Source organism: Chiloscyllium plagiosum, unplaced genomic scaffold (assembly GCF_037043375.1).
Source record: "Chiloscyllium plagiosum isolate Xiang-an unplaced genomic scaffold, Cpla_swu_hap1 HiC_scaffold_10, whole genome shotgun sequence".
In the NCBI taxonomy this organism is placed as follows: Eukaryota; Metazoa; Chordata; class Chondrichthyes; order Orectolobiformes; family Hemiscylliidae; genus Chiloscyllium; species Chiloscyllium plagiosum.
In genome coordinates, this window is record NW_028270148.1 from 78,562,735 (window position 1) to 78,576,928 (window position 14,194).

Here is a 14,194-nt window from a genome sequence, read left to right on the forward strand (position 1 = left end):
CTGGGTTCGAATCCTGCCGTGGCAAATGGTGGAATTTGAATTCAACATATATCTGGAATTAGGAACAGTACAACACAGACACAAACCCTTTGGTCCACCACATCTCTGCCAATCATGATGCCATTCTATACTAATTCCATCTGCTTAAACATGTGCACTTCCCTCTGTTCCCTGCCTGTTCATGTGTCCAAATGTCTCTTTAATTTTGCTATTACATTTGCATCTACCAACTCATCTGGCAATGTATTCCAGGCACTGACCAACCATGGTATGAAAAATGTGTCACACTCATCTCCTCAAATCAGAGGATGGCAGAGAGTCATTGAGAGGAATTCTGATAGACAGCACTGCGGGCACCACTACTGGAGAGTCGATCGTGATAGGACACCTTCGGTGACTGGCGTAAGGAGCAGCATTGAATCAGAGAGTGCAGAGATACCATTGAGAGGAATTCTGGGAGACAGCAGTGGTCTGAATATTGCAGAAGAACTGGTGTCAAGGAGTGGTTAAACCTGAACGCTACATTTGTGTTTCCACCATTTCCTGTAAAATAAAAAAAGGCACTACAAGGAGTACAGGCAAGATAAGATTTTTGTCTTTTTTAAAATATAGATGGGTGGAGCTGGAAGTGAGGGCAGTGATATGTTCCTCTTGCCAGATGTGGGCAATACCACCTGCAGGAAGTGTTACCAGCTGCAACTCCACATAGACCACATGGATGGTTGGAGAAGGAGCTTGACACATTGCGGTGCATAGTGGGGGACACACAGTGTGATAGACACTAGCTTTAGGAAGATGGTTACATCACAGGATTACCTGAAACATGAGGAAAAACAGATATAAGTGTAGGACGGAAGGCTTTAGATATATGGATCATTAGAATATCTCCTATGGATGGTGGGACCTATGCAAGAAGGACGGGTTGCAGCTGAACTGGAGGGGTACCAATATCCTGGGTGGGAGGAACTACTAGAGCTCTTCAGGAGGGTTTAACTAGTGTTGTAGAGGGGTAGTAACCAGAATAATAGGCCAGTAAATCAGGGATTGAGGACAAAAGTGAGACTGCGATATGCAAAGCACAGAGTAAGAGGGAAGTTGGGCTCAGAGGAACTGAAGGTCTGGAGTGCATTGACTTCAATGCAACAAATATAACAGGTAAGACAGATGAACTAAGAACATGGATTACTGCATGGAATTATGATGTTATTGCCATTATGGAGAAATGGTTGAAGGAGGGACATGACTGCCAGCTTAACATTCCAAAATATCGCAGTGTTACATGGGAAAGAAAGGGAAACAAAAGGGGACAACAACTGCTTTAAAGACCAGTTGATTAAAGTGCAGGATATTCATGTCCCTGCAAAACTGAAGGATAGGAATCGCAGGATTCAGGAACCAAGAATGACGAGGGAAATTGTAAGCTTAGTCAAAAGGAAAAAGGACTCATACGATAGGTCGAGGCAGCTACAAAATGACAAATCCCCTGAAGAGTATAGGGAAATTGGGAAGGAACTTGAACACGGAATTAGGAAGGCTAAATGGAGCCATGAAATGTCTTTAGCAAAAAGGTTCAAGGAGAATGCAAGGCTTCTTTTGAATATATTAGAAGAGAGCAGCAAGGAAAAGAATAGGCCCACTCCAGGACAAAGGAGGGAAGTTATGCATGGAGTCACAGCAAGTGCGAGAGATCCTGACTGAGTACTATGTATCGGTATTTACCAAGGAGAAAGATATGACTGATGTTGGGGTTATGGATATGTGTGTGAATACTCTAGAGAATGTCAATATATTGAAGGAGGAAGTTTTGGGTACCCTAAATTGCATTAAGGTAGCCAAGTTCCCAGGGCCAGATGAAATGTGTCAGGTTACTGCAAAAGGCAAGAGAAGTAGCTGGTGCATTAGCAGATATTATATTAGATCTTTTTTAGATTAGATTAGAATACTTTACAGTGTGGAAACAGGCCCTTCGGCCCAACAAGTCCATACCGACCCGCTGAAGCGCAATCCATCCAGACCCATTCCCCTACATTTACCCCTTCACCTAGCCCTACGGGCAATTTAGCATGGCCAATTCACCTAACCTGCACATTTTTGGACTGTGGGAGGAAACCGGAGCATCTGGAGGAAACCCACGCAGACACGGGGAGAATGTGCAAACTCCACACACAGTCAGTCGCCTGAAGCGGGAATTTAACCAGGGTCTCTGGTGCTGTGAGGCAGCAGTGCTAACCACTGCGCCATCCACATTCTTTTTGACCACAGGCGAGCTTCCAGAGGCCTTATTTAAGAAAGGAAGCTGGGATAATCCAGGTAATTTTCAGTTGGTGAGCCTGCCATCTGTGGTAGGGAGATCTTGGAGAAAATACTGAGAGACAAGATATATGCATATTTGGAACAAAGGAAGATCGCTTAAGCTTGAGGAAGCAAGGATGTGGCACAGTTTTAATGGATTACAGGTTAACTAGAAAAGAACTCAAAATGGACTGAGGATAGCTAGGAGGGACCATGAAAAAGCCTTGGTGGGAAGGATTAGGGAAAACCAAAAAGCATTTTACACTTACATGAGAAATAAGACATTGATCAGTGAGAGTGTACAGCCTATCAGAGATAATGGAGGTAATTTGTGCCTGGAATCTGAAGAGGTAGGGGAGGCCCTAAATGAGTTGTTTGCTTCAGTATTCACTAGAGAAAGGGACGTTGTTGATAGTGAAAACACTGTGGACCAGGTCAATAAGCTTGAACAGATTGATATTAAGAAAGTCGATATGCTGGAAATTCTGGGAAGCATCAAGATAGATAAGTCCCCCCATGGCCAGACCACTAAGGTTACCACAGGAAGTGAGAAATGAGACTGCTGTGCCTCTGGTGATGTTCTTTGCATCCTCACTCTCCACCGGAGAAGTACCGGATGATTGGAGGAAGGCGAACGTTGTTCCTCTGTCCAAGAAAGGGAATAGGGAAATCCCTGGGAATTACAGACCACTCAGTCTTATGTCAATGGTAAGCAAGATACTGGAAAGTATTCATAGAGATAGGATTTATGAGTATTTATAAAAACACAGTTTGATTAAAGATTGTCAGCATGGATACAGGGAAATTTGACTGGATACAGAATTGGCTGGCTGAAAAAGACAGCAAGTGGTAGTGGATAGAAAGTATTCTGTTGGTGAAAGTGGTATCCTGCAGGGATCTGTCCTTGGGTCTCAGCTTTTTGTAGTTTTTAAAAATGATTTGGATGAAGAAGTGGAAGGGTGGGTTAATAAATTTGCTGATGACACAAAGGTCGGTGGTGTTGTAGATAGCGTCAAGGCAGGCTATAACAAGACAGTGACAGGATGCAGAGCTAGGCTGAGAAGTGGCAGATGGAGTTCAACCCGGAAAAATGTGAAGTGATTTACTTGGAAAGGTTGAATTTGAGTGCTGAATACAGGGTTAAAGACAGGACACTTGGAAGAGGAAGAGGAACAGCAGGATCTTGGGGTCCACGTACATAAATCCCTCAAAACTGCCACCAAAGTCGATAGGATCATTAAGAAGGTGTTTTGGCTTTCACTAACTGGGGGATTGAGTCTAAGAGCTGCAAGGTTTTGCTGCAGTTTTGTAAATCCCTGGTTAGACCACACTTGGTATATTGTGTCCAGTTCTTGTCGCCTCATTACAGGAAGGATGTAGATTCTTTACACAGGGTGCAGAGGAGATTTACCAGAATGCCGCCTGAATTGGAGGACTTGTCTTATGAAGAAAGGTTGAATGAGTTTGGGCTTTTCACACTGGAAAGAAGGAAGAGAGGTTACTTGACAGAGGCAAGGTAATGAGAGCAGAGAGTAGATAGTCAGAGACTTTTCCCCTGAGTAGAAATAGCTGTCCCGAGGGTCATAATTTTAAGGTGATTGGACAAAGGTATAGGGGAGATGTCAGAGGTAGATTCTTTATGCAGAGAGTGGTGGGTGCATGGAATGCACTGCCAGCAGTGGGTGTAGAGTCTGAGACATTCGGGACACTTAAGCGACTGCTGGACAAGCACATGGAAGGCAGTAAATTGAGGGATGTGTAAGTTTCGTTGATCTTAGGTTAAATGCTTGGCACAACATCGTGGGCCGAAGGCCCTTTACTGTGCTATACCATTCTATGTTCTAAAATGGACTAGCTACTGACAGGCACCATGGTTTTGTGTGGGCAAGGTCGCATCTCACCAACCTGATTTAATTTTTTTGAAGAGGTGAAAAAGATAATTGATGAAGGAAGAGCTGTGGATATTGTTTACATGGACTTTAGTAAGGCACTTGATAAAGTCCCACAAAGCAAATTGGTACAAAAACGAAAATCACATGGGATTTAGGATGGGGTGGCTAGATAGATACAAAACTGGCTTGGTCATAGAAGACAGAGGGTAGCGGCAGACAGGTATTTTTTCCAAATGAAGACCTGTAACTAGTGTGTCCTATAGGGATCAATCTTAGGTCCTCTGTTGTTTGTAGTATACATATGATCCGGAGGGAAATATGCGTGGTCTGATTAGTAAGTCTGCAAATGACATGAAGACTGGTGCAGTTGCTGATAGTGCCGACAATTGTGAAAGGATACAACAGGTATAGATAGTTTGGCAATTTGGGGACAGAAATGGCAGATGGAGTTTAATCCAGACAAATGCAAGGTGATGTATTTGGAGGATCAAATTTAGGTGTAAGTGGCAGAACCTCAGGAACATTAAGATATAGACAGATGTGGATGTGAGGTACATAGTTCTCTAAAAGTGGCAACACTGGTGGCCCAGGTGATTCAGAAGCCATGTGGCATGCTTGGCTTCATCAGCCAGGGCATGGAGTACAAAAGCTGGCAAATCATGCTGTAGCTATATAAATCCATATGCTGCATTTGGAGTACTGTGTGCAGTTTTGGTTGTAACATTACCAGAAGAACATAGAAGCTTTGGAGAGAGTACAAAGAGGATTCACCAGGATGTTGCCTGGTCCTGAGGGCATTGGCTATGAGGAAAGTTTAAAATGTCTGGGATTGATTTCACTGGAAAGACGGTATCTGAGGGGAGACCTGATAGAAGTCTACAAACTTATAAGAGTCATAGATAGGGTGGATAGTCAGAGACTTTTTCCTAGGGCTGAAATTTCAATTAGAAGGTTCAAGGTGCGAGGGAGAAAGTTTATGTGAGATGTGCAAGATATGTTTTTCACACAGAGAGTGGTAGGACCCTTGAATGCACTGCTAGAGGAGGTGGTGGAAGCAAGCATGTTGGTGACATTTAAGAGGCATTTGATGGTTACATGATTAGGGAGGGAAAAGAGGAATTTGGACTGAATAACGGCAGAAGGTTTGTTTTCCAGTTTAGTTTGGGCATGATGATTGTCACAGGATTGGAGGCCAGAAGGGCCTGCTCCTGTGCTGTACTTCTCTTTTGTTCTTTTTGTTGTTTTGTGTTCTTAAACTTTCTCCCTCTCACTTTAAACTTGTGCCACCTAGTATTTGACATTTCCACCCTAGGAAAAAGAATCTGACTATCCATCCTATCCACAAAACACAGAACAGTAACAGGCCTTTTAGCCCACAATGCCGTGTTGAATGTATACCAAATTAAACTAATCCATTCAATCTGCCCATGGTCCATATCCCTCCATTTCTTGCTTGTTCTATATATCTATCTAAAAGAGCCTTAACCACCCATATCATATCTGTCTTCACCACAACCCCGTCAGAGCATTCCAGGCATCCACCACTTTGTCTGTAAAAAATGTGGCCCTCACATCTTATATGCACACTTTCTAGTATTAGACATTTCAAGTCTGGGAATAAGATTCTGACTGTCAATGCTAACTATGCCTCTCATAATTTTGTTGACTTTTTCTGCCAAGTCTCCCCTGCTCCACTCCAGAGAAAACAACCCTGGTTTGCCCAGCCTCTCCATTTAGCTCATACCCTCTAATTCAGCCAGGATCCTGGTAAACCTCTTCAGCATAGTCTCCAAAGCCTCAACATCCTTCCTGTAACGTGGAAGCATCAAACGCAATTAGATTAGATTAGATTTACAACAGGCCCTTCGGCCCAACAAGTCCACACCGACCCTCAGGAGAGTAACCCACCCAGACTCATTCCCCAACCCTATATTTACCCTTGACACGATGGTCAATTTAGTATGACCAATTCACCTGACCTGCACATCTTTTGGGATTGTGGGAGGAAACCAGAGCACCCGGAGGAAGCCCATGCAGACACGGGGTTAATGTGCAAACTCCACACAGACAGTCGCCCGAGGCGGGAATCGAACCTGGATCCCTGGCGTTGTGAGGCAGCAGTGCTCACCACTGAGTCACTGTGCTGCCCAAGTGCACTCTTAGTGCGGCCTATCAATATGTTTTAGAAAGCTGCAACATCATTTCTTGACTTTTGTATTGCCCCAACCAATATGGCAGGCATGCCATATGCCTTTTTTACTACCCTATCTACTTGTGTGGCCACTTTCAGGGAACTACTAGGACCCAAAGATCCCTCTGTACATCAATGCTGTTAAAGGTCCTACCATTAACTGTATACTTTCCCTTAACATTTGACCTCCCAAAGTGCAACACCTCGCACTTGCCCAATTAAACTCCATCTGCTATTTTTGGTCCCATATCTGCAATTGATCTATAACCTCTATAATCCTTTGACAACCTTTTACACTAATTGCCCTGATCTTTGTGTCATCTGCAAACAAACTAACCCATCCAACTAAGTTTTCATCAAAGTCATTGATATAAATCACAAACAGCAGAGGTCCCAGTATGGATCTCTGCAAAGCACCACTCATTATGGACCTCCAGCTGGAAAACCATCCTTCAACCACTACCCTCTTTCTTCGATGGGCAAGCCAGTTCTGAAATCAAACAATCAAGTCACCAAAGATCCCATGAATCTTGACTTTCTGGATGAGCTTACCATGACGGACCTTGTCAAAAGTCTTACTAAAATCCATGTAAACAACATCCACTGCTCTAACCTCATCAGTCACCCTCGTCACCATCTCAAAATGTGACCTGCCCCACACAGAGTAATTCTGTCTGTCCCTATTTAGACCATGCTCTTCTAAATGTGTATAAAGCCTATCCCTAAAAATCCTCTCCAATAATTTCCCAACCCCCAATGTGGGACTCACTGCTCCATAGTTTCCTGGATTATCCCTATTTCCCTTCTTGAACAGAGGAACAACAATAGTTAATTGCTAGTCCTCAGGGATCTCTCTGTGGCTAGAAAGGATACAAAGATCTTGGTCACCCAGTAATCTCGTCCACTTGCCTCTCTCAGTAACCTGGGGTAAATCCTATCGGGCCCTGGGGATTTACCCACCTTAATGCTCTTCAAGAGAACCAACATCACTTCTTTCTTGATCTCAAAATGTCCTAGCATTTTGCATGCCCCACACTAATCTCACTATCCCCCATGTCCTTCTCCTTGGTGAATATTGATGCAAAGTACTCATTTAGGATCTCGCCCTTATCCTCTGCCTCCAAACACAAGTTCCCTCCTTTATCATTGAGTGATCATACACTCACCCTATTTATCATTTTGCTTTAAATGTATATACAACATTCCTTCGGATTCTCTTCAATCTTACTTGCCAAGGACATTTTATGGCCCCAACTTGCTCTCCTAATTTTCTGCCTCAGTTCTTTCCTGCTTTCTTTATACTTCTCACAGGTTTTAGCTTTCTAAACCTTGCATATGTTTTCTTATACTTTTTGAATAAATTAACAAACTCCCTAATCACCCAAGGGTCCCATATCTTGCTATCCTTGTTCTTCCTCTTTACTGGAACATGGTTGTCCTGAACTCTGATCAGTAGGCCTTGAAACAACTCACACAAATCAAATGTAGACTTGCCTGATACCAACTTCTCCCAATTAACTCTCCATCACTTCAGCCTATTACTGACATAATGTGTCTGCTCCTAATTTAGCACTTCACACAAGGTCCTGACTTATACTTATTCAAAGTTATCTTAAAACTTAAGGACTTGTTCGCAAAGATTTCTATGCTTCTATCAGTTGCCCCCTAGCCTCCGAAACTCTAGCGTAAACAATCCAGGTTTGTCCAATTTTTCCTTATAGCTAATAAACTCCAACTCAGGTAACATCTTAGTAAACCTCTTTTGCACCCTCTCCTAAACTCCATATCCTTCCTACAGTGGTGGCCAGAACTGTACACAATACTCCAAATGTGGTCTAATTAAAGTTTAATGCAGCTGCAACATGACTCGCCAATTTTTTATACTCAGTGCCTTGACCAATGAAGTAAGCATGCCATGCACTTTTTTTAACTACCTCATCTATTTCTGTTGCCACTTAAATGGAGCTATGGACTTCGATCCCAAATCCCTCTGAATATTGATGCTGCTATCAGTCCTGCCATTTACTGTATACAAGGGGACCTCGATTATCCGAACGAGATGGGCGAGCACTCTTTCGTTGGGTTAACTGATTCAATGCCTTTCCTCTGGGGTTCGGAGTTTTCTATTAAGTCTGCTCCCTGTTCAGATTAGGCAGCAGCACACCGTACGCCCCCCCAACCTCTTCCAACACCATTCCTCCACCTGCCCCAAACACCGTCCAACACCGCGCCCTCACCCGCCCCCCCACCCTCTCCCACCTCAACCCTGTCCAAAACCCATGCCCCCTCACTTGCCCCCCCAACCCGATCCAACACCACCCCTGTCCACCACCCAACCCCATCCAACACCACCCACTGCCCGCCCCAATCACATCCAAGACCTCCCCTGCCCACCCCAATCCCGTCCAAGACCACCTCCCGCCCGCTCCCAACCCCGTCCAATACTGTCCCCCTCAAACCCCAAACACAGTCCAGCATCGCCCCCCGCACACTCCCCAACCCAGTCCAACACCATCCCATGCGCGCCCTCCAACACCGCCCTCAACCCTGTCCAACAACGCCTGCCCGCTGCCCAATCCCATGCAGCACCACCCGTCCTCCCTCCCCAACCACGTCCAACACCACCCCCCGCCCACTCCCCAAAGCTCGTCAAACACCGCCCCCACCCGACACCAACCCCGTCCAACGCTGCCCCCATCTGCCCCCAACTCCGCACCACACCCGCCCCTCAACTTTGTGCAACACCGCGCCCCTGCCTGCCCCCCAACCCCATGCAACACTGCCCGCCCGCCCTCCCCCAACTCCGTTCAAAACAGCTGCCCCCCCGCTCCCAACCCCGTCCAACACCACCCCAATCCCATTCAACGTCCCCCCCCCGAATTCCCCCATGCCCGCCCCTCAACTCTGTGCAACAAAAACCCCATCCGCCTCCCAACCCCTGCAACATGGCCCCCCGCCCGCCCCAACCCCATCCAACACCACCCCCCACCCACCCCCAACCCTGTCCAACAATGCCCCCCACCTGCCCCGCAATGCCGTCCAACACTGGCCCCCCCGCCCACTTGCCAACCCTATCCAACACCGCCCCAATCCCACCCTCAATCCTGTCCAACATGCCCCCATGCCCAACCCCACCCCCCACGCGCGCCCTCTCTCTCTCTCTCTCTGGGGCAGTCGGGCTGGACAGTAACAACAAGGCTGCTGCTACTGCTACTGCCTTTTGCGGGGTGAGTCTCCAAGTAGCGCGCACGCACACGCACCCAAACACACATAGTTTTATTGGAACATCTTGACAGGTTCCACCTTTGCCCTGTCCAGGACAATTTTGAAGAGATTATCTGGGGAAGGGGGTTTTAGAATACACCATTGCGTAGAACTCCAGGGAAAGTGTGAGAAGCGGGGGGGGGGAAGGGGATGGGAGGTCGGTCATTTAGAAATGATTGCACTCCCATCAGTCCATGACTGTTCTTGACAGCGCTTTTAATCATTGAAAACAAAAGACGCGATCATTGTTGGATTTCACGTCTTTGATATAATGTTTCTGTCGGGACCTCGAGATCTCCTTCGCATAATCCGATTTTCAGATAAATGGTATTCAGATAATTGAAGTTCCTCTGTACATTTCTCTTACATTTGACTTCCAAAAATGCTTAACCTCACCATTATCTGGATCAAATGCCATCTGCCATTTTTTTCGCCCAACTTTCCAGTTGATCCTGTTGTGTTCTTTGATAACCTTCCTCATTATCTACAACTGCATTAATTTTTGTGTCATCTCAAAACCTACTAATCAGACCATCCACATTTTCATTGATATCATTTATATAAATTACTAGCAAGAGAGAACCGAGCACTGATCCTTGTGGAACACCACTGATCACAGTTCTCCAGTCAGAAAACATCTCTCCACAACTACCATCAATCTTTCTTCTATGATGAAGACAATTTTGTATCCAACTCACCGTGGATCCTATGTGACTTCATCTTCTGAATTATTTCTTCTTTTTATACGCCAACTCTTTTGAAATAATGGCCAAATTTCCAATAACCCTTTTACCTGTGTGTTTGTTTTCTGTATTTTGAGCCCAAGTACCACCTTTGTATTGCAGCTTTCTGCAGCTTTTCTCCATTTAAATAATAGTGCCCTTTTGATCTCCCTTCCAAAATGAACTTCACATTTTCCTACAGTAAACTCCATTTGCCAAACTTATGCCTACTCTCTTACCCACCAATATTTCTCTGTCAACCATATGTAACCCCCTCACAACTTACCTTTTCCACCTATGTATGTGTCATCTGCAAACCTGGCTTTAGTACAGCTGCTTCTTTCCTCCAAGTTATTGACATATATTGTAAACAGTTGCAGTCCCAGCAATGCATCCCACTGATTACACATTGCCAACCTGGAAAAAAACTCCTTATTCCATTCATTGGCCATTAGTTAATTCTTTAGCCATGCCAATATATTGCTGTTTCTCTGCCTAACTTTCCAATTGATCACACGACCATCTTATGACTTAAACTTTTGTTAGGTACCTTGTCGTATGCCTTTTGGAAGTCCAATACAAACATCCACTGATACTTCCTTGAAAAAATCTAATGAATTAGTAAAACATGATTTTAATAGGAAAAATCTATGTTTAATCTATGAAACAGGTTGAGCCACATCTTAGTTTGAATATATTCAAATAAACACAGCTAAGGCTTACCTGCAAGATCATCCTCATCTTCGCTGAAAACACTGGGATTGAATGTAGAGATATTGATGAAGTCCATAGATTGCTTGCGTACTTCTGGTAGATAAATAGTCATTTGTCTGGGCTGAAGATGTAGCAAGCTGGTTTTGTAGATGACTAAGAATAACAAGAAATTGATGTTAATTATATTCATTCTTAAATACAACAGAATGAAGAATGAATCATATTGAAACGGAAAACAAATAGGAAAATAATCATTTACTGTCCAAATCAACCAAAAACAATCATTTCACTTGCTGTTTTGATAAATTCCTGTTGGAATTTCCCAACAAACCATAAAAACTACACTGTTACACTTCATTGGGGTACTCATCTAGAAATCAAACCTTAGTATTGTCAGAGTCATCACAAAGTTAAAGATTATAAGTACACAAGATTCCCCAATTTAGCTGTCTTCACAACTCAGGTTGTCAGAAAGCACATGCCAGATTTCTGTACTTAACTAGAACTATGGCTTATGAAAAATAGATTCTCACCACAGATAAATAATTATGAACTGTTGACATTAGATTAAATTTCTAATCTACTTGCAAAACTTTCCCTCTATACTCATGTATTGATAGGAACAGACATAAGAAGAAAACATTGGCATAATGGACAAAGGGAAAGACTGGGAATGTGGTGTTGCCTCTGTTCACAGGGTTTGCTGAAGTGATTCTTTTGGCTGCTCCTTGATTCTCCTTATCCTGATATTTTATGTGCTTGCAGAAGGTACAAGGCTGGTTCACAATTGCTTACAGCAATTGCTGAGAGGAAACAGAAAATGGATCTTTTCTCTATGTTTAAGGTGTTTTTACTGACTGCCTTTACGATGATCCAATGGCTTCACACCCCAAGAGTATTTAGCTAAGTTGGAGCCAATCACGTAGTTGTTAACCAACAGGAAACTTTTGTGATAACTATTCACATACATCAATCAACAATTTGTTGCTAGCCAAATCTCCATTTGTACACAGGCCATTAGCTCCAGCTCATCTACTACCAGGTTTCTACTATTGCTTGAACAATCAGGTGTGTAAACAGCTCTTACAATAAGAGTGAGGAGACTTGCTTTTAAAAATTGCATTAGCTTTTAAAACAGTTCTTTTCCCATTTCTGTCCATAATCAAAAACGTTGAAACATAAAAAGACATGGTCTTTATGACTTCAAAAGTAAATTACTTGGCAAGTGATCGAGTATGTCCTGAGAATTGGAAAGGTGCTATTTTAATACAGATGTATCTCCCTGTATATCCTGCTATTTCAGCTATAAAGAAAATAGGTCACATACATATGGATGTAAGTTTACTCACTGAACTGGAAGGCTTGTTTTCAGACATTCCCTTAGCAGACATTTCGTCACCATGACTAGGTAAGATAATCAGTGAGAGCCTCGGGTGAAGCGCTGGTGGTATCTCCTGCCTCTCTATTTCTAGGTCTTGGTTTCTTAAGGTGGGCGATGTCATTTCCGGTTTTTTCTTTCAAGGGAAGGTAGATGGGGTCGAAATCGATGTGTTTATTGATGGAGTTCTGGTTAGAATGACAGGCCTCTAGGAATTCTCCTGCATGTCTTTGTTTCGCCTGTCCTAGGATGTGTGTGTTGTCCCAAAGTGGAGTCCCTCTTTGTCTATTTGTGTGGAAACTTGTGTGGGTCATGTCCTTTGGTGGCTAGTTGGTGTTCATGTATCCTGGTGGTAAGTTTCCTGCTTGTTTGTCCAATGTAGTATTTTTCACAGTTCTTGCACTGTATTTTGTAAATGAGATTAGTTTTGCTGGTAGTATCTAATGGATCTTTTAGGTTAATTAGTTTAAGTGTGTTGGTGGGTTTGTAGGCTACCATGACGCCAAGTCTGAAAGTCATTTCTGATATGTCTTTGATGTAGGACAATGCGGCAAAAGTTTTGGTTGTGCTGTGTCTGCTTGTTTGGGTTTGTTTCTGAGGAATCGCGGATTGTGTTAATTGGGTACCTGTTTTTCCTGAAAATGTTGTAGAGGTATTTTTCTTCTGCTGTTTGTAGTTCTTGGGTGCTGCAGTATGACGTAGATCATTGATATAATGTCTTGATGCAGCTCTGTTTGTGGGTGTTGGGATGATTGCTTCTGAAGTTCAGTATTTGGTCTGTGTTTGTTGTTTTTCTATTCAGTAAATGGAGAGCTTCAAATTAGCGTCTACAGAAAAACAACAAACACAGACCAAAATACCATGCAAGAACTGTGAAAAATACTACATTGGACAAACAAGCAGGAAACTTGCCACCAGAATACATGAACACTAACTAGCCACCAAAAGACACGAACCACTATCATAGTTTCTATACGTACAGACAAAGAAGGACACCACTTTGACTGGGACAACACACACATCCTAGGACAAGTGAAACAAAGACATGCACCAGAATTCCTAGAGGCCTGGCATTCCAACCGGAACTCCATCAATAAACACATCGATTTAGACCCCATCTACCTTCTCTTGAGAAAAGTCATCACCCACCTTAAGAAACCAAGACCTTTAAATAGAGAGGCGGGACATACCATTAGTACTTCACCGGAGGCTCTTACTGATTATGTTATCCAATCACGGTGGCAAAATGTCTGAAAACAAACCTGCCAGCTCAGAGAGCAAACTTACAAATCTTCTCAAAAATAGGTAACATACATGCCTATGAAACAGAACCTTATTTATTCTTAAGACAGAATTTCCAGTAGTAAAGGTTATTTGCAGTGACCAACTTTGGATTTTTTTGAAATACAGAACCAGATTAGCTCAGTATTGTTAAGTGGTAGTGGACTTGTTATCTGAAAATATTGAGTCATATAGCATGGCATAGAAAGAGACTATTCAGCCACTATGCCAGTTCTACACAGGACAATGCAGTCAATTTCATCCACCTCACATTACCCTCACCACCCAATCCAACTCCCCAACTCCAATCAATCCCAGTGGCTCTACAGATTTATTCCATAGAATCACTGAAAGCATCTGATCTGTAGCCTTGCAGGTTAAAGCACTTCAGGTCCAGATCTAAGTTCCATTCAAATGCATTGAGGGCTCTGCTTCTACCACGAAACCTGGCAGCAAATTC

General features: G+C 43.5%; 1 protein-coding gene across 2 annotated transcripts in view; it reads right to left on the reverse strand.

Moving 5' to 3' along the window:
• tulp4a (TUB like protein 4a) overlaps positions 1 to 14,194 on the reverse strand; it is a 392,269-nt gene that overhangs the window by 13,781 nt on the left and 364,294 nt on the right. For both annotated transcript variants that reach the window (XM_087991477.1, XM_087991476.1), the window contains one exon: positions 11,085 to 11,228. In XM_087991477.1, coding sequence (XP_087847603.1) covers positions 11,085 to 11,228 — 144 coding nt within the window. The remainder of the gene's footprint in view (positions 1 to 11,084; positions 11,229 to 14,194) is intronic.